Source organism: Nomascus leucogenys, chromosome 17 (assembly GCF_006542625.1).
Source record: "Nomascus leucogenys isolate Asia chromosome 17, Asia_NLE_v1, whole genome shotgun sequence".
Classification (NCBI taxonomy): Eukaryota; Metazoa; Chordata; class Mammalia; order Primates; family Hylobatidae; genus Nomascus; species Nomascus leucogenys.
In genome coordinates, this window is record NC_044397.1 from 65,437,768 (window position 1) to 65,459,803 (window position 22,036).

A 22,036-nucleotide genomic window follows, 5' to 3' on the forward strand; every position below is an offset into this window, starting at 1 on the left:
TTATAAAAAATGTTCAAAGCTATTCCTCCAGCCAGAGGAAAATGATACTACATGGAAAGTTAGATCTGTAAAAAGGAAAAGCATTTGAAAAGATAAATATTTGAGTAAATATAAGTGCCTCTTCTAATTTTAAATTTTATGTCTATTTAACACACATACACCATGCAAACACAGACATAAAACAGATGACAACAGGACGGGCGCAGTGGCTCACACCTGTAATCCCAGCACTTTGGGAGGCTGAAGTGGGTGGATCACTTGAGGTCAGGAGTTCAAGACCAGCCTGGCCAACAGGGTGAAATCCCATCTCTACTAAAAATACAAAAATTAGCTGGGCGTGGTGGCACATGCCTGCAATCCCAGCTACTGGGGAGGCTGAGGCAAGAGAATTGCTTGAACCTGGGAGGCAGAGGCTGCAGTGAGCCAAGATCACGACACTGCACTCCAGCCTAGGCGAACAAGTAAGACTCCGTCTCAGAAAAAAAAAAAAGATGACAACAGTACAAAACACAAGATGAAAATGTAAGTATGCTATCATAATGTTAACATTATACATAAAAGTAGACTGATAAACATGCACATTATAAGCCTAAGGAGAAAATATCTGTTACTGTGGGTTAGGCAAAAATTTTTTTGGACATAAAATGCATAAATCTGGCCGAACACAGTGGGTGGCTCACGCCTGTAATCCCAGCACTTTGGGAGGCAGGAGCGGGTTGAGGTCAGGAGTTTGAGACCAGCCTGGCCAACATGGTGAAACCCTGTCTCTACTGAAAATACAAAATTTAGCTAGGCGTGATGGCCCACGCCTATAATTCCAGCTACTCAGGAGGCTGAGACACGAGAATTGCTTGAACCCAGGAGGCGGAGGTTGCAGTGAGCTGAGAACATGCCTGGGCGACAGAGCGAGACACGCTGTCTCAAAAAAAAAAAAAAAAGCATAAATCAGAAAAATGCTAAACTGGTTTTTCATTAAAATTTAAAACTTTTGCTCTTGGAAATTACTGTTAGGGAAAGTGAGCCACAGACTGAGGAAAAAACGTTTGCAAAACATGTATTTGTATCTAGCATATACATAGAATTCTTACAACTTTAGTAAGACAACAACCTAATTCATGAAGAATGAACAAAACATTTTGAGACACTTAGCAAAAAATAGGAAGGGCAAACAAACATATGGAAGTATACTCAACATTACTTATCATTAGGGAATTACAAATAAAACCACAAAGAGATATCAACACACATCCACTAGAATGGCTAAAATCAAAGACTGACAAAAAAAATAAAGTCTTATTGAGGAGGTGAGGCATCTAGAATCCCATACTTTACTGACTGGAATGCAAATGGCAAAGACATTTTGAAAAACACCATGGGACTGTAGGAAGTCAAGCATTCGCTTCCCATACAACACAGCAAACCCTCTCCTAACTTATTCAAGAGAAACGGAAACAAAAGACCTGTACTCAAATGTTCAGTAGCTTTGCTCATAACAGCCAAAAACTGGAAACAACTCAAATGCCTATCAACTGGGTGAACTGGATGTAATAAGCACTCACAAAGTGATGTCAGTTCTAAACATATTTTTAAAAATCACTTCTGAACGAGATTAATGAAGACTTCATAGATAAAAATAACACCTGAGGCTAGGTGCCGTAGCTCACACCTGTAATCCCAGCACTTCGGGAGGCTGAGGCAGGTGGATTACCTGAGGTGAGGAGTTCGAGACCAGCTGGCCAACATGGTGAAACCCTGTCTCTACTAAAAATACAAAAACAACTAGCCAGGCATGGTGGTATGTGCCTGTAATCTGAACTACTCGGGAGGCTGAGACAGGGGAATCGCCTGAACCTGGGAGGTGGAGGTTGCAGTGAGCCGAGATCACACCACAGCACTCCAGCCACAGAGCAAGGCTCTCAAAACAAACAAACAAACAAAAAACCACCTGAACTAAGGTTGAAGGAATGAGCAAGCCAGACTGGCCAACTGAAGGAAGGATACAAACTAAGATATAAGAAAATAGTAAACAGTCCAGTTTGTATTGTGATCAGGATATACAGTAAGAAGAGTAGTTTGGTTCAGTCTGTGTTGGAGGTCTTAAATGCCTCATTCAAGAATCTGCTTCAGTGGAATACTCAAACCCTCAAAAGATCCCAAATGGCCAAAGCTATGCTGAGCAAAAAGAACAAGGCTGGAGGTATCACACTACCTGACTTCAAAGTTTATTCCAAAGCTATGTTAATCAAAAGAGTATGGTACTGGCATAAAAACAGAGACATTAACTGAAGGAACACAATAGAGAACTCAGAAATAAACCCATTCATAGTCAACTGATTTTTGGCAAAGTAGCCAAGAACATATAGTAAGAAAAGGACAGCCTCTTCAATAAATGGTGATGGGAGTGAGGCACAGTGCTGCATGTCTGTAGTCCCAGCTATCGGGGAGGCTAGGCGGGAGGATTGCTTGAACCTAGGAATTCCGAGACCAGCCTTGGCAACACAGCAAGACCCTGTGTCTTAAAAATAAAAATAAACAAGGGTGGGAAAACTGGATATCCACAAGAGAATAATGAAAATAGACTCTCATCTCACACCTCATACAGTAGAAAGGAGAAGAAAAGCTCTATGACATTAGTTTGGGCAAAGGTTTCATGGTTATAAACCCAAAAGTACGGAGAACAAAAGCAAAAATAAACAAAGGGCTGGAATCAAATTCAAAAGCCTCTGCAAAGCAAAGGAAACAATTAATGAAGTAAAGTGACAACCTGTGGATAAGGAGAAAATACCTACAAACCACACACCTGATAAAGGAATAATTCAAAATATATTAGGAACTCAAATCAACAGAAAGAAAATAAATAACCCAATTTCAAAAATGGGCAAAGGACCTAAACAGACATTCCTCAAAAGAGGGAATACAGTTGGTGTTTAGTGCTTGAATCCCAGCTACTTGGGAGGCTGAAGTGGGTGAGGTGGGAAGACTCCTTGAGCCCAGGAGTTTGAGATCAGCCTGGGCAACATAGCAAGATCCCATCTCAATGTTTTTTTTTTTTAAAAAAAGGACATACAAATGGCCAACAGATACATGAAAAAATGCTCATCATCAATAATCACCAAGGAAATGCAAACTAAAACTACTATGAGATACCACCTCCCACCTGCTAGAACGGCTAGCATCAAAAAAATGAAAGATAACAAGTGTTGGCGAGGGTATAGACAAAAGGAGACCCTTGTGCACTGCTGGTATGAATGTAAATTACTATAGCCATCATGGATAATGGTATGGAGGTTCCTCAAAAAAGTAAAAACAAGATTACCATATGATCCCACTTCTGGGTATATACCCAAAGGAACTGAAATCAGTATGCTTAGGAGATGTCTCCACTCCCATGTTCACTGCAGCATTATTCACAATAGCTCAGATATGAAAGCAACCTAGGTGTCCATCATTAGATGAACAGATTTTTTTTTTAATGTGGTTCAGGTGTGTTTTTTGTTTTGTTTTATTTTGTTTTTGAGACAGGGTCTCACTCTGTTGCACAGGCTGGAGTGCAGTGGTGCGGCGTGAACTCAGCTTACTGTAGTCTTTACCTCTAGGGCTCATGCGATTCTCCCAGTTCTGCCTCACAAGTCGCTGGAACTACAGGTACATGCCACCATGCTGGGCTAATTTTTCTGTATTTGTAGAGAAGAGATTTCACCACGTTGCCCAGACTAGTCTCAAACTCCTGAGCTCAAGCGATCTGCCTGCCTCAGGCTCCCAAAGTATTGGGATTATAGGTGTGCGCCACCACACTCGGCTCAGCTTTAAAAATGAAGTAAATTATGGTCCTCCCAGCATGCAGCTGGAGATCTGAGAACGGACAGACTGCCTCCTCAAGGGAGTCCCTGACCCCTGAGTAGCCTAACTGGGAGGCACCCGCCAGTAGGGGCAGACTGACACCTCACATGGCCGAGTACTCCTCTGAGACAAAACTTCCAGAGGAACGATCAGGCAGCAACATTTGCTGTTGACCAATATCCGCTGTTCTGCAGCCTCCGCTGCTGATACTCAGGCAAACAGGGTCTGGAGTGGACCTCCAGCAAACTCCAATGGACCTGCAGTGGAGGGTCCTGACTGTTAGAAGGAAAACTAACAAACAGGAAGGACATCCACACCAAAAACCCATCTGTACGTCACCATCATCAAAGACCAAAGGTAGATAAAACCACAAAGATGGGGAAAAAACAGAGCAGAAAAACTGAAAAATCTAAAAATCAAGAGTGCCTCTCCTCCTCCAAAGGAACGCAGCTCCTCACCAGCAACAGAACAAAGCTGGACGGAGAATGACTTTGACGAGTTGAGAGAAGAAGGCTTCATTCAGACAATCAAACTACTCCAAGCTAAAGGAGGAAATTCGAACCCATGGCAAAGAAGTTAAAAACCTTGCAAAAAAAATTAGATGAATGGCTAACTAGAATAACTAATGCACAGAAGTCCTTAAAGGAGCTGATGGAGCTGAAAACCAAGGCACGAGAACTACGTGACAAATGCACAAGCCTCAGTAGCTGATTTGATCAACTGAAAGAAAGGGTATCAGTGATGGAAGATAAAATGAATGAAATGAAGCCAGAAGAGAAGTTTAGAGAAAAAAGAATAAAAAGAAACGAACAAAGCCTCCAAGAAATATGGGACCATGTGAAAAGACCAAATCTACGTCTGATTGGTGTATCTGAAAGTGACAGGGAGAATGGAACCAAGTTGGAAAACACTCTGCAGGATATTATCCAGGAGAACTTCCCCAATCTAGCAAGGCAGGCCAACACTCAGATTCAGGAAATACAAACAACGCCACAAAGATACTCCTCGAGAAGAGCTACTCCAAGACACATAATTGTCAGATTTACCAAAGTTGAAATGAAGGAAAAAATGTTAAGGGCAGCCAGAGAGAAAGGTCGGGTTACCCACAAAGGGAAGCCCATCAGACTAACAGCAGATCTCTCGGCAGAAACTCTACAAGCCAGAAGAGAGTGGGGGCCAATATTCAACATTCTTAAAGAAAAGAATTTTCAACCCAGAATTTCATATCCAGCTAAACTAAGCTTCATTAAGTGAAGGAGAAATAAAATCCTTTACAGACAAGCAAATGCTGAGAGATTTTGTCACCACCAGGCCTGCCCTACAAGAGCTCCTGAAGGAAGAACTAAACATGGAAAGGAACAACCGGCACCAGCCACTGCAAAAACCTACCAAATTGTAAAGACCATCAAGGCTAGAAAGAAACTGCATCAACTAACGAGCAAAATAACCAGGTAACATCATAATGACAGGATCAGATTCACACATAACAATATTAACCTTAAATGTAAATGGGCTAAATGCTCCAATTAAAAGACACAGACTGGCAAACTGGATAAAGAGTCAAGACCCATCAGTGTGCTGTATTCAGGAAACCCATCTCATGTGCAGAGACGCACATAGGCTCAAAATAAAGGGATGGAGGAAGATCTATCAAGCAAATGGAAAAAAAAAAAAGGCAGGGGTTGCAAGCCTAGTCTCGGATTAAACAGACTTTAAACCAACAAAGATCAAAAGAGACAAAGAAGGCCATTACATAATGGTAAAGGGATCAATTCAACAAAAAGAGCTAACTATCCTAAATATATATGCACCCAACACAGGAGCACCCAGATTTATAAAGCAAGTCCTTAGAGACCTACAAAGAGAGACTCCCACACAGTAATAATGGGAGACTTTAACACCCCACTGTCAACATTAGACAGATCAACGAGACAGAAAGCTAACAAGGATATCCAGAAATTGAACTCAGCTCTGCACCAAGCTAACCTAATAGACATCTACAGAACTCTCCACCCCAATCAACAGAATATACATTCTTTTCAGCACCACACCACACCTATTCCAAAACTGATCACATGCTTGGAAGTAAAGCACTCCTCAGCAAATGTAAAACAACAGAAATTATAACAAACTGTCTCTCAGACCACAGTGCAATCAAACTAGAAATCAGGATTAAGAAACTCACTCAAAACCACTCAACTACATGGAAACTGAACAACCCTGCTGCTGAATGACTACTAGGTACATAATGAAATGAAGGCAGAAATAAAGATGTTCTTTGAAACCAACAAGAACAAAGACACAACATATCAGAATCTCTGGGACACATTCAAAGCAGTGTGTAGAGGGAAATTTACAGCACTGAATGCCCACAAAAGAAAGCAGGAAAGATCTAAAATTGACACCCTAGCATTACAATTAAAAGAACTAGAAAAGCAAGAGCAAACACATTCAAAAGCTAGCAGAAGGCAAGAAATAACTAAGATCAGAGCAGAACTGAAGGAAATAGAGACACAAAAATCCCTTCAAAAAATCAACGAATCCAGGAGCTGGTTTTTTGAAATGATCAACAAAACTGATAGACCGCTAGCAAGACTAATAAAGAAGAAAAGAGAGAAGAATCAAATAGACGCAATAAAAAATGATAAAGGGATATCACCACCGATCCCACAGAAACACAAACTACCATCAGAGAATACTGTAAACACCTCTACGCAAATAAACTAGAAAATCTAGAAGAAATGGATAAATTCCTTGACACATACACTCTCCCAAGACTAAACCAGGAAGAAGTTGAATATCTGAATAAACCAATAACAGGCTCTGAAATTGAGACAACAATTAATAGCTTACCAACCAAAAAAAGTCCAGGACCAGACGGATTCACAGCCAAATTCTATCAGAGGTACAAGGAGGAGCTGTTACGATTCCTTCTGAAACTATTCCAATCAATAGAAAAAGAGGGAATCCTCCCTAACACATTTTATGAGGCCAGCATCATCTTGATACCAAAGCCTGGCAGAGATACAACAAAAAAAGAGAATTTTAGACCAATATCCCTGATGAACATTGATGCAAAAATCCTCAATAAAATACTGGCAAACCAAATCCAGCAGTACATCAAAAAGCTTATCCACCATGATCAAGTGGGCTTCATCCCTGGGATGCAAGGCTGGTTCAACATATGCAAATCAATAAACGTAATCCAGCATATAAACAGAACCAATGACAAAAACCATGATTATCTCAATAGATGCAGAAAAGGCCTTTGACAAAATTCAACAACGCTTCATGCTAAAAACTCTCAATAAATTAGGTATTGATGGGACGTATCTCAAAATAATAAGAGCTATCTATGATACACCCACAGCCAATATCATACTGAATGGGCAAAAACTGGAAGCATTCCCTTTGAAAACTGGCACAAGACAGGGATGCCCTCTCTCACCACTCCTATTCAGCATAGTGTTGGAAGTTCTGGCCAGGGCAATCAGGCAGGAGAAGGAAATAAAGGGTATTCAATTAGGAAAAGAGGAAATCAAATTGTCCCTGTTTGCAGATGACATGATTGTATATCTAGAAAACCCCATGTCTCAGCCCAAAATCTCCTTAAGCTCATAGGCAACTTCAGCAAACTCTCAGGATACAAAATCAATGTGCAAAAATCACAAGCATTCTTATACACCAATAATAGACCGAGAGCCAAATCACAATTGCTTCAAAGAGAGTAAAATACCCAGGAATCCAACTTACAATGGATGTGAAGGACCTCTTCAAGGAGAACTACAAACCACTGCTCAATGAAATAAAAGAGGATACAAACAAATGGAAGAACATTCCATGCTCATGGGTAGGAAGAATCAATATCATGAAAATGGCCATACTGCCCAAAGTAATTTACAGATTCAATGCCATCCCCATCAAGCTACCAATGACTTTCTTCACAGAATTGGAAAAAAACTACTTTAAACTTCATACAGAACCAAAAAAGAGCCCGCACTGCCAAGTCAATCCTAAGCCAAAAGAACAAAGCTGGAGGCATCACGCTACCTGACTTCAAACTATACTACAAGGCTACAATAATGAAAACAGCATGGTACTGGTACCAAAACAGAGAATAGACCAATGGAACCGAACAGAGCCCTCAGAAATAATGCCACATATCTACAACCACCTGATCTTTGACAAACCTGACAAAAACAAGCAATGGGCAAAGGATTCCCTATTTAATAAATGGTGCTGGGAAAACTGGCTAGCCATATGTAGAAAGCTGAAACTGGATCCCTTCTTTACACCTTGTACAAAAATTAATTCAAGATGGATTAAAGACTTAAATGTTAGACCTAAAAGCCTAGAAGAAAACCTAGGCAATACCATTCAGGACACAGGCATAGGCAAGGACTTCATGTCTAAAACACCAAAAGCAATGGCAACAAAAGCCAAAATTGACAAATGGGATCTAATTAAACTAAAGAGCTTCTGCACAGTAAAAGAAACTACCATCAGAGTGAACAGGCAACCTACCAAATAGGAGAAAATTTTTGCAATCTACTCAAGTGACAAAGGGCTAATATCCAGAATCTACAACGAACTTAAACAAATTTACAAGAAAAAAACAAACAACCCCATCAAAAAGTGGGCGAAGGATATGAACAGACACTTCTCAAAAGAAGACATTTATGCAGCCAACAGACACATGAAAAAATGCTCATCATCACTGGCCATCAGAGAAATGCAAATCAAAACCACAATGAGATACCATCTCACACCAGTTAGAATGGCGATCATTAAAGAGTCAGGAAACAACAGGTGCTGGAGAGGATGTGCAGAAATAGGAACACTTTCACACTGTTGGTGGGACTGTAAACTAGTTCAACCATTGTGGAAGTCAGTGTGGCGATTCCTCAGGGATCTAGAACTAGAAATACCATTTGACCCAGCCATCCCATTACTGGGTATATACCCAAAGGATTATAAATCATGCTGCTATAAAGACACATGCACACGTATGTTTACTGCGGCACTATTCACAATAGCAAAGAGTTGGAACCAACCCAAATGTCCAACAATGATAGACTGGATTAAGAAAATGTGGCACATACACACCATGGAATACTATGCAGCCATAAAAAATGATGAGTTCATGTCCTTTGTAGGGACACGGATGAAGCTGGATACCATCATTCTCAGCAAACTATTGCAAGGACAAAAAACCAAACACCACATGTTCTCACTCATAGGTGGAAATTGAACAATGAGAACACATGGACACAGGAAGGGGAACATCACATACCAGGGCCTGTTGTGGGGTGAGGGGAGGGGAGAGAGATAGCATTAGGAGATATACCTTATGTTAAATGACGAGTTAATGGGTGCAGCACACCAACATGGCACATGTATACATATGTAACCTGCACGTTGTGCACATGTACCCTAAAACTTAAAGTATAATAAAAAAAAAAAGAGAGAGAGAGAGAAAAAAGAAGTAAATTATGTCATTTGTGACAGGAAGATAAATACTGAATGATCTCACTTATACATGGAATCTAGAAAATTCGAACTCATAGAATCAGGCAGTAGAATGGTGGTTACCAGGGTCTAGGGGAGAGGAGTGTATAGAGAAAGGGAGATGTTGATCAAAAGACACAAAGTTTCAGGTAGACAGAAGGAATAAATTTTAGTCATCTATTGGGCAGAATGGTGACTACAATAATGCACTGCATATTCCGATATTGACAAAAGAGTAGTTTTTTTGTTTGAGACGGAGTCTTGCTTTGTGCCCAGGCTGGAGTGTCGTGGCAAGATCTCGGCTTACTGCAACCTCTGCCTCCCAGGTTCGAGCAATTCCACTGCCTCAGCCTCCCGAGTAGTTGGGGTCTACAGACGCACGCCACCATGCTTGGCTATGTTTTGTATTTTTAGTAGAGAAGGGGTTTCGCCATGTTGGCCAGGCTGGTCTTGAACTCCTGACCTCAAGTAATCCATCCACCTTGGCCTCCCAAACTGCTGCGATTACAGGCGTGAGCCACTGTGCCCAGCCAAAGAGTAGAGTTAAAATGTTTTCTTCAATGGCTGTTTGGAGCTGTGTTAAAAAAAAATGTATTTTAAAAATGTTTTCACCACCAAAATAGATATGTGATGTGACGTATTTCTTAATTATCTTGATTGAAGCCCTCCACAGGTAAACACCAAAACATCACACACACAAATATATACAATTATTTGTCAATAAAAAATAAATTGGCCGGGTGCGGTGGCTCACGCCTGTAATCCCAGCACTGTGACAGGCCAAGGTGGGCAGATCATCTGAGGTCAGGAGTTCGAGACCAGCCTGGCCAACATGGCAAAATCCCATCTCTACTAAAAGTACAAAAATTAGCCAGGCATGGTGGCGGGCGCCTGTAATTCCAGCTACTCAGGAGGCTAAAGCCGAAGAACAGCTTGAACCCGGGAGGCGTAGGTTGCAGTGAGCCGAGATCACGCCACTACACTACAGCCTGGGCGACAACAGTGAGACTCCATCTCAAAAAAATAAAGAAATAAATTTAAAAAGTATCTGATGGCCAGGCACGGTGGCTCATGCCTGTAATCCCAGCACTTTGAGAGACCGAGGCAGGCGGATCACGAGGTCAGGAGATTGAGACCATCCTGGCTAAAACGACGAAACCCCGTCTCTACTAAAAACACAAAAAAAATTAGCCGGGCGTGGTGATGGGCGCCTGCAGTCCCAGCTACTCGCGAGGCTGAGGCAGGAGAATGGTGTGAACCTGGGAGGCGGAGCTTGCAGTGAGCCGAGATCATGCCACTGCATGCCACTGCACTCCAGCCTGAGTGACACAGCGAGACTCCATCTCAAAAAAAAAAAAGTATTTGATTCTGTATCTTATAGAAAAAAATGATCAAATGAAAGTGGTACTTTAAATCTGAATGCAGAGAACAGGAGGGGCTCGAAGAGAAATCTAAAAGCAAGCAGAACTAACAACAAAGCATTCCAAGATAAATGTGTGGACCAAAAGACCACTGGAAAAAAAAAAGAGAAAATTTTACAGAACAAGAAGTTCATTACAACTATGGAGGGAGAAAAGATAAGTACTACTACAGTTTGACACTAGGTACCCGGGAGAAACTACTACCACTTAAAACACACGTGTGCACACACACACAGAGACAAATCAAAAACCTAGTCCTAAAATAAAACGTTACATAAAGAAGATTAAAAGATAAAAGACAAGCTCACAAAAAGTACTTGCTAATGCCGCAAAAAAAAAAAAAAAAAAAAAAAAAAAAAAAAAAAGTAGCCATAACACACAAGTAGCTCTTGCAAGTTAATTAAAAAAAAAAAAAAAAAAAAAAAGAATCAAGAAATTAGAACATCTGGCCAGGCGCAGTGGCTCACACCTGTAATCCCCGCACTTTGAAAGGCCAAGGCAGGCAGATTGCTTGAGCTCAGGAGTTCGAGACCAGCCTTGGCAACATGGTGAAACCCCGTCATTGTGGCATGCATCTGTGATCCCAGTTACTCGGGAGGCTGAGGTGAGAGATCACTTCAGCTGGGAGGTGGCGGTTGCAGTGAGCAGATGGTGCCACTGCACTCCGGCCCGGGCAACAGAGTGAGACCCAGTCTCAATTAAAAAAAAAAAAAAAGAAAAAGGCCAGGCACGGTGGCTCACGCCTGTAATCCCAGCACTCTGGGAGGCCGAGGCGGGTGGATCACCTGAGGTTGGGAGTTTGAGTCTAGCCTGACCAACATGGAAAAACCTCGTCTCTACTAAAAATACAAAATTAGCTGGGCATGGTGGCGCATGCCCGTACTCGGGAGGCTGAGGAAGGAGAATCGCTTGAACCCAGGAGGCAGAGGTTGCGGTAAGCCGAGATCACGCCATTGCACTCCAGCCTGGGCAACAAGAGCAAAAAAAAAAGAAAGAAAGAAAAAAAGAAAAGAAAAAAAGAAATTAAAATATCCAGTAAACAGATGAAAATATATTAAACCTTATTAAATATCAAAGAAATGTAAATGAAACAATAATGGTGCCAGGCACCAATAGTGGCTCACAACTGTAATCCCAGCACTTTGGAAGGCCAAGGTGGGCAGATTATTTGAGGTCAGGAGTTCAAGATCAGCCTGGCCAACATGGCAAAACCCCATCTCTACTAAAAATACAAAACAACAACAAAAAAAACCAATAATGGAATATGTGACAACTCCAAGTGTTGGTGAGACGGAGGAAATGGGTAATTCCACACTGTTGGGAAATGTAAATTTGTAAAAGCCTTCTGAAAGGCATTTTGAAAGTGTATCAATGTTACAAATGTATATACCACTTTTGCCTCAACAATTTTACCCCTGGGAAATTCAATCTAAAGAAGATAATGGAACAAATACACAAAAAGCATATTTGCTTCAGATATACACACATAGCAAAAACTAAAAAAAAAAAAAAACTAAGAATTTATCAGTGGATTCAGCCATACAATTTATGCTATATCCATACAACAGAATACCAGGAGCAACTAATAAAAATGATACGCTCTACTATGGAGTACAGGCTACAAGACAGCATTGTTACACGTTCCCGCTTATGTAAAAATCATACATCCCTGTGCATATATGCATTTAAAAGTCTAGAAGAATATTTATCAAAATGTCATGAGTGATCATCTCATCAGGTAGCTGGACCTAAGGGGCCTTTTAATCTCTTATACTTTTCTATACTAACTGAAAATTTCTACCATTAACCTCTATTATGTTTGCAAACAGGTGAAAAATACTAAAGAGCAGTATCAGAAAAAAAATGACTCTAAGAAAGCTGAAATAATTTAATGTTAGGTAAATTGAGTTTGGAATGCCAATAAAATATCCCAGTAAAAGTGCCCCTATGCAACTGAAAATGCAAACAGAAAAGCGGGGAGGCGTGTAGATCATTCACCATTTTTGGTTCCTCTCACTAACCTTCTCATTTCCATTTTATTTACATTCCAGTTTTACCTATATTTATCCTCTAACGTACATCAATTTTATTTTCCAAATACATAAAAAAACACTAGGTTCAAATACATAAAAAAACACTAGGTTCTTCCACAATTTAAATGTGCAGGAATTCAAGGAACAAAATCACTGCAAACAAGTAATGCTTCTGATTTTAGCTTGGTACTTTTGCTTCCAACATCCACTTCAAAGCTTATAAATTTATAGAAAACAAAGCCAACCAAAACCAAAATAACAATAACAAAATGATATTCACACAAAAAAAAGTCCAAAATAAAGGAAAAAATAAGTATCTTATATGTGAATATTAAGCAACATTCACTTTCAACTGGTTTTTCAAAAATAGCTACAATTTTTCAGAGTCGGGCAATAAGTTTGACATGTCTGCTCAGAAAATTTTCGCTTTAAAGATTAATTCAAACTCACCAAGAATTTGTCTTGATCAGCACAACAGAGGGCAAATATAAACACTAGGTCTGAATTTATTCCATTCACACTAAAGTGACTCCCGGCATCCTCTACTCATTCTAATAAAGTAGAAGCTAGAAGGAGGTTCTTAAATTCCCTCCTTATAAATCGAAACAATTACCTGCCCTATCCTAGAGTATGAGAGTATATGTAAACTAAAATACCAAGCAAGTTTACAGATATAACTGGCATCTGTGCAGACTGGTTTGCACTAATCTGTAGAGAAAAAATGTATTTAAATTAAACCACCAATAAATAAGCTCTGTAATTTGTCCTCTAGGAGCTTATAATCTAGTAGGGAAAACACAAAGGTAGCCAGCCAACTAAGCAGATATTAAACAGAATTTTTTAAAGCTCTATAACAAAGATAAAGTGCTGTGGGGGCACAGGAAAAAAAATTAACTTTTATCTAAATGAATGGAAAAAGGTCTCAAGATAGTGGGATTTAAGGCTGGACACAGTGGCTCATGCCTGTAATCCCAACACTTTGGGAGGCAAGGACAGAGGATTGTTTGACCCCAGGAGACCAGCCTGAGCAACATAGTGAGGACACCATCTCTACCAAAACACACATACACACGCACACACACACACACACACACACACACACACACAAGATAATGGGATTTTTAAGCTGAGTTTTAAATGCAAAGCTGGAGATGAAGAGCAAAAGAGAGTTTCGAGTGTCTCTTATCATTTAAGCTAAGAGAACAGCAAGTATAAAAATAGAAATAAAAATGTCTCTGAAAACAGAACTGTGATAGAATGGAGCCAGATCATAAAAGGCATTAACTGATGAAGCATTAGGAAGTTTAGATTTGGCCATGCACAGTTGCTTATGCCTGTAATCCCAACACTTTGGGAGGCCCAGGTGGGAGGATTGTCTGAGGCCAGGAGTTCAAGACAAGTCAGAGCAACATGGTAAAACCCATCGCTACAAAAAATACAAAAATTAGCCAGGCATGGTGGCATGCACCTGTAATCCCAGCTACTCAGGAGGCCGAAGCAGGAGGATCCTCTGGGCCCAGGAGTTCGAAGCTGCTGTGAGCCATGATCACATCACTGCACTCCAGGCTGGGCAACTGAGATAGACAATATCCCTAAAAAAACCAGTTTAGGTTTATTCTAATAATAATTCTAATATAATGAGAGTGACATGGGCTAAACAAAGACATTAAGAAAACTCTCCTGATAAAGAATAAACTGAGAAGAGAAGAATGGATGAAATGAGAAGAATGTTAACAGTAAGAGGAAGTCTAGCTAATTAACCTGAAAGGGTGATAGAAATGGAAAGGAAGAAATAAATATTAGCGTTAGCGGAAAAGAAATGTGATAAGGACTGAGTAGATGTAAATGTCAGGTAAAGTTTGGTCAGAGAAGGAGCAAAACACAAGGCCATCACTTTGAGAATGAAAATAATGATTATAGCTTTGGAAATTTAAGACAGTTAACCTAAACTTCCATTCCCTTCTGAGAGTTTCTGCATTTGTTCTAGTATCCTATTTTTTGACACTTTTTAAAAGCATTTTAAGAATTCCATTCACCTATGGATTTTCATGACTTATTTCCATTAAGTATATATTAAATCAGTGGCATATTTTTTGAGTTTTTTTTTTCATTACGGAATATCTTCATTTCATATACTTTTGAACTATAGTTTTCAGGACAAAACACTAAATAATCCATAACAGAGGTACCACATATAATAATAATTTTACTTATTTATATTTAGAGTCCGCCCATCTTTTTCAGATTCTTAGGTTCTTGTTATTATTCCATAATGAATGCTTCTGTGCTTCCTGGTGGAATGGAACTTCCATAGGTTTAGAGAAAGAACAAAACATACATAATAATTTCTTGCACGGATTTTAATCTGACATCAGGAACTTCAGATCAAAATAATTCTGGAAAACTACCACCAATAACTAAGAGTAATTAATGTCTTCAAGAAATGTTTTTAGCCAATCTTTGTAAAGAAAAAGTAGAAAAAACATCCACAAGATTTAAACCCAATTGTTCATAAAAACTACAAATAAACACCAATAAGCTGAAAGAATCTTTAGAAGATTCATCTTTCAAAATCTTCAAAATGCTGAAAAAATGGCCAAGGAACAGAAATTAACACATAAAGACCCAAGCAGAAGCTGATTTTTCACCAAAACAGGTCATTATGTGAGTTGGCCAGCGCCCCTGAATGCCAACTGAAGTTCAATAAAGCATATGCTTTAAGTGGTAAGTGGCCCATGTTCTTTAATGACTAGACTGCTGTTAGAATTCTTCATATTGTAACCAAAATCCACCTTCATATTGTAACCAAAATCCATGCTCTTTAATATTAAGAGCATGTACTTTCAAATCAGCCTAGGGTTTGAATCCAAGCTGACCCTGGAACAAATCACTTAACTTTTTGGAGCCCCCGTTTCCCAATCCATCAATGGGAATGCTTCCAACTATCACATGGATTTTGGTGGTCAATATATGTTAAATATTTATCAATGCCTGGCACACAGTAAAACACTACAAACAGTACCCTCCCCTCTTTTCAGTACACCCTCACATTTATTATAGGGCCAAACAGCAAGATTACGTGACCTTCCACACCCCAACAAACAGTAAAGAAAATATGGCAAACAGATTATACAGGGGAAAAAGTAAAGGTAAGAGGGAACTGATGAAAAGAAATGCATGAGCTGAGGACTGAAGATTCAAATGAAGACAAGAACAAGTTGTGAAGTAGAAGTCACTAAAATGAAAAGGATTTATTTATCTGACATCAAAAAAAGCTTCCGGCTGGGTGCTGTGGCTCACACCTGTAATCCCTGGACTTTGGGAGGCTGATGCAGGTGGATCATTTGAGCTCAGGAGTTTGACACCAGCCTGGGCAACATGGTGAAACCCTATCTCTATTTTCAGCTGATTTAAAATTGTTTTTCATCTTCATACCACGATTGCAATACTATTTTGAATGTGTATGCATTTCCTTAAAAATATCTACAATGACAACTCATTAATATGTAAGTTCTGCATAGGCTGGGGAAAGATAACACTGTTTCTTACAGCATTACACATGGTCTGTATTAAATATTTTGAATGAAGTTTGTAATACAGGCCTACATTAATATTTTTTATGTTCAGTAAACTCCAGCATCCCTTCATTTACCTATTCAACATTTATTAAGAGTGTACTTGTGCCGGATACAGTGCTGAGCACTGGAAATACAATGGTGGACAAGACAGGCCAGTTGCCTTCATGGAACTCACAGCAGTCCATTCATTAAAGAACATGGGCCACTTACCACAAGTAATAAATTCTGAAAATAAATAAAACTTTTTCCATTAATTTGTACAAGTGAGTTCAATTAACTGTTTCTAAAAAGTAACAATACACTTATTATATTTTAAAATCTTAAGATTTTTCCAATCAACTATTTTAGCTATTAATTCTGGGTCCCATGTTTTAAGCTGGACATTTGACAAACTAGATATAACGTGAAAAATCTGAAAACCATATGAGTTTTTTAGCCTAGAAGACTCAAATTATGACAGCTATCTTCATATTTTAAAGGGTTGGCATACACGTGTGCTCTGTACCATTCCAAAGGGTTAAACTTGGAGCAATGGTTCGAATTGGCATGAAGGTGGATTTTGGTTACAATATGAAGAATTCTAACAATTTGGGATATTGAATAATTCAACCACCTTAAATATTTCTGTAAGGCTGCATGCTTTAAAAAGATAAATTTTCACTTAATCCTTGAAATAATCTAGAAAAACAAGTGTTTCCCTGTTACAGTTTAGGAAACTGAGTCTTCAAGGATCTTGCTAAAAAACTCAAGTCCCAAATCTAGTGGAACAGGTTGCCTCAAACTAATGTGCTTCCCACCTCTAGATGTATTTCAGGCACATACCAAATGGCCATCTGTCAGGAATGTTAGCCAAGATACCCTAAAGTTCCTTCCAAATTCAACCCTTTAGAAACACTGGTGGTCAATGTAAACACCACGAAAAGACTGTGTTGAACGGTCCTCCAGAATGCAAGCTCCATGAGGGCAAGTAACTTTTTCTTTCCTGATACATCCCAGTACCTAAAACAGTATATGGCATACAATACAGGGTCAAAAAATACTTGCTAAATATGAATAGTCCTAGTCATACATACCACGATTATATATTTCATATATATATATAAAATACATACCACTATTATACAATAAAGGACCTCGCTGAAGTATCCAGCAACTAAAAAGCCTGGTAAGTACAAAATCCATTCTTAAAATTGCATCAAGCACTTTAAATTGTTCAAGTGCTGAAACTTAAACCAACCAGTTTGCAAAACAAATTCAATGGCAAAAACTGCAAACCCTTTGGCAAAGCATTATAGTTAAAAGGAAAATACAAAGTCTTACAAGATACAAAGGCTAATTTTGATGAATGAGTTTTTCAATTCTTCACTAAGGTATCAACTAACATTTTAAGTATGCTTCAACACTCTTTAAGAGTGAAGCAATTTATACAACTCTTGGCTTAAAGACAAACTCACGCTCAGATCTCTAAAAACATCACACCTTTACATTTATTATGGTAATACTTCAATAAGGTCTGCTAATTTTGCAGATGCATATTCGTATTATGTTGAGATTCCACATAACCCATACTTAGAGGTACTGTACATCTACTTGCCATTACTGAAACCCAATAGGAAAAACTGATACAAGTGTCATTTTGCAATACTCTACACTATAAGGCCTGGAATGTCCAAACATCTCAAGGAATATAAGAACCCACAAAATACTCGAAAGTTGTTTTTAATGCACTTTGCTTAGTGGATAAGTATATTTTAAGGCACAGTTTTTAAAAAGAATATTATATAACAAAAAAGGCAAGAAAGCTACATAAAAGTTTACTCCAATTTCATTAAATTAAATTACACCTTTGAAAGATTTCTGGACAAAGATCCCGATATTTAAAGGTCTAGTTATATTGTGTTTTTATCCCTCGGGCATATATCTAAGAAAAAAAAGTCTACTTGGCTTGCAAAGTGAGCAGTTACAGGCTTATAATAAGAATGTACTCAGCCATTCACTTGGTTACACTAGGTTACACCACCCAGATTTATAATGTTATTAGCAACTGGGTGTCATCACAAACCAACAAAGAAACGACAATCTTGTCATTTTTTCTGCTTTCTATAATTATGACTTTGAAAGATCAGGTAAAAACTATTCCACACAAGAATATCACTAAATAGATACCTTCTTTATCTTCAGTATTCAGAACTATCGGCTTCCACCTAAGCTTTTTAACCTACCTAAAGAATAAGCTTTACAGAAAGGCTACTTCTCCCATTTCTGTAATAATCATAAGAAACATCTGCAATCCACATCTAACTCTGACATCAGTACCTGATTCTTATTCCCCTGTACAATACTAGACCCTAAGTCGCAGTCCATTCCTAAATTCCCAACAATGAAACCTCTTCACAGAACTTTCAAAATTGAGACGACTTAAACCACCTCTAGGTTTACCCAAATTGTACCAGAAAAGCAAAGAGCAATTCAGAGAAACCTGTTAACACATTAATGCAACAAGTCTGAAACTTTGAATTCTTCCTTAGAAATCTTCCCTGCCACAGCTAGGAGAAAAGTTCCGTTCGCCCAGTTGCTTTGTCCCTTCGACCCCCTAAAAAAGTGTCACGCGCGCGAAAATGCCTATCCTTCCTGGGAGGCTCAGGCGGTGTTGTCTCGTGTCGGTGGTGGACCTGAGTCGTTCTGAGGACCCAGGCACCACTTTCCCTGCCTCCTGGGGATCTGGCCAGCGCAGCCAAAGCACACACGGGCAGAACGGCGGGACTCACCTGAGCACAGGGCTGTAGGGACTGCGAGAGCGGCGCCAGCTGCTGCTGCTGTAGGGACTAGGGGACACGTCGCCGCCCCGCTCGTAGGAGCTGTGGCGGCTGTAGCTGGGGGAGCGGCGGCGGCTGTAGGGGCTCGGGGAGCGCGGCAGCCGCCGAGAATAGGGGCTGCTGCCACCTCCTGCCGGGCTGGGGGACTTGCGGCTCCTCAGGCTCTGAGAGGCCCTGTGGGACACCGGGCTGTCGTCCCGGCCTCCCAGCGGGCTGAGGGACCGCCGCCGCCTGTAGGCCTTGGGTTCAGTCTTGTCCTCCCGGTAGGCCTTGGGCGGTTCCTTGTAGGCCGAAGGCGGCTCCTTGGACGACTTAGTCCGGCTGCGATGGGCCTTCGAGTCCCGGTCCTTGCGGCTGCTACTGCTGCTGGACGTGGCCGAGGCGCTTTTCCGGCGGCCGCCGCTGCTGCTGCTGCTGCCGCTCTTGGCGACCTCGGCCCGCTCCTCGCCGCTGTGGCTGTGGCGGCTGCGGGACTTGGAGGCCTCGCTGCCACCGCGCTGCCCATCCCGCCGCCGGTGCTCGCGGTGGCGCTCCTTGCTGCGGCCACTGCTGCTGCGGCGGTCCCGGCGGGGCCTGCGCTCCGACCCCTCCCCGCGCCGCTGAGTGCCGGAGGAGGAGGCCGGACTCCCGCCGCTGCCCCCCGTTCCCCCGGCAGCCGTCGCCGCCGTTGCCGCGCTGGCCCCCCCCAGCAGCAGCCCCTGCTCGGACTGGGAGCTCACATCCTCGTATTCCACCAGCGGGGTCACACCCCCGCCGCTACTAGCACCGCCACCGCCGTCCTGCTGCGGCTGGGGCAGCGAGAAGACCCGACGCTTCTCCGCCTCCTGCCCGGCGCGGGGCCCGCGGCGCCGCTTCTGCCGCCCTCCTGCGCGCCTCTTGCCTCTCGCCAGCCGCTTGACCTCCAGAGGGGGGCCCGGGCTGAAGCAAGAGGAGGAGGCCGCGGCGGCGGCGGCTGCGGCGGCGGCCGTGCCGGGAGCAGCCAGGAAGAGCAGAGGCGGCGGGGGCGGCGGCGGTTGCAGGAGCTGCGGCTGCAGGAGCGGCAACAGCAGCGGCGGCTGCTGAGGGGACAGGAATCGCCTCCGCTTGCGGCGTTCCTCCAACTTCTTCTCTGCCCAGCTCAGGCCCCCGCCTCCCCCCAGCGCCGTGTCCGAGCTGCTCGGCATCGCCTAGAGCCAGCCGCAGAGCGCGGCGCGGGTGCGGCCTCCTCCCGGGTCAGATCCTGGCCATCTCCCCCGCCGGAAACGGGAGCGGCGGCGGAGGGACACCGAGCACCAGGGCCGGCCGGGAGACGCGCCACGATAATCCGGGTCGGGACTCGGGTCCCTGGGTTCCAGGTGACAGTGGGGTACGCAGCAGCCTCCGGGCCTCAGGGAAGCAGGAATCCAGGCAGCGGAGCTCCCGATCGCGCTCGTCGTCCTATCCTCGGCAGCGAAAACACCAGATGCGCCGGGCGCTGACCTGCGGGGGAGTCCCGAGTCCTCCAAGTGCCCCCGGGGGTGAGGGAGCGGCCTTGGCCGCGCTCTCGGCTCGGGCAGCGCAACGCGGAAGTACCACCTTCGTCGCCGCTTCACTCCATCGCGCCCTGACGTTGGGTGCGAGTTCAGGGGAGGGGATGGGCGAGACAACAACACGCCTCCGCCGCCTCCTCCTCGGCGTCGACGTCGTCCTCCTGTGGTGGCGGCGACACACCGCAGGCGCCTCGGAAGTGGCCTGGGCCTGACAACAACTCCTGGCCTAGGGCCTCGCGCACTCTGCGGCCCACGGGGCTGGGCAGCGGGGCGGGGCGAAGCGGGGGCGACCGGGCTGCGGCTCTTGGTTGGGGCAGCGACTGTGCGGGGCTGGGCGGGGGGCTATTTCCGGGGAGATAAGGGCGGGGGCGTTTCTGAGTCTGTGGCGGTAGGTACGGGCCCTGACTTTCTTCTTCTTTCGCCGCCGCCGCCGCGAGCAGAAGTGGCGGAGCTACCCTTTTCCTCCGCTCCCCCCCTCCACGAGGAGGCTCCTGGTGTGCGCGGCCGGCCCCAGCTCGCTCCTCCCCTTCCCTCTCCGCTCCTCGTCAGGAGGAGGGAGAGCAACGGGACTTGCTGGTTGGACCCTAACCTCCACAACCCCTCCTTCTCGCCTCGCTCTTTCGGCTTTTCCCCTCAGCCCTGACGTACGACCGGGAACGCGCCCGCAATTCACGCTCAGAGAAAGCCGAAGATGAGAGGTCGCCGGGGCAAGAGAGGCGGGAACAAAGTTGCCGCGCACGGGCGTGCTCGCTCCCGCCAGGTGCCGGCGGGCCGCACCGGAAGTGGCATGATGTAGAAACGGCTCGGCTTCCGGCGAGGGTGGGACTCGGTGTGAAGAAGGGTTAAAGAAAGGAGAGGATTCGTGCGCCGCCCACTGGTGTTGCTTGAGACTCTCCCCGTGGTGGCGCGTCCGTCGTGCCTGTTGCTTGCGTCCAGCGCTCAGTGCCGGTTCCGGCCGTCTGCAGAGGCCGCACTGCCTGCCTGTTGAGCGAAAGGTCATAGTGAGAACAAGTGTTTCTGGAGACTGCGAGAGAAATAATGCTGTTGGTGGCCTTCTGGAGTAGGCAGTCACCCCGTCGTGTACCTTCAGTCAAGCCCTGGGAGTGGAACAGCTGCGAAAGGAGAGAAGAAACCCCGCAAAACAGGGTGGAGATGGCGTTGGTTTAACTTGTCTCACGTACGCCAAAGTTCGAGGCCCCATCTTTTTTTTTTTTTTTTTTTTTTTGAGACTGAGTTTCGCTCTCGTTGCCCAGGCTGGAGTGCAATGGTGCGGTCTCGGCTTACCGCAACTTCCGCGAGGCCCCTTCTTATCCTAAAAAACACACTTGGGAA

General features: G+C 43.1%; 1 protein-coding gene across 4 annotated transcripts in view; it reads right to left on the minus strand.

Moving 5' to 3' along the window:
- Window positions 1-21,361, minus strand: part of CDK13 (cyclin dependent kinase 13) — a 145,407-nt gene extending 124,046 nt beyond the window's left edge. For 3 of the 4 annotated variants that reach the window (XM_030795675.1, XM_030795674.1, XM_030795671.1), the window contains exon 1: window positions 19,149-21,361. In XM_030795675.1, coding sequence (XP_030651535.1) covers window positions 19,149-20,359 — 1,211 coding nt within the window. In that variant the 5' untranslated portion in view covers window positions 20,360-21,361. The remainder of the gene's footprint in view (window positions 1-19,148) is intronic. The other variant, XM_030795673.1, reaches the window with a different exon arrangement.
- Window positions 21,362-22,036: the final 675 nt, after the last annotated feature.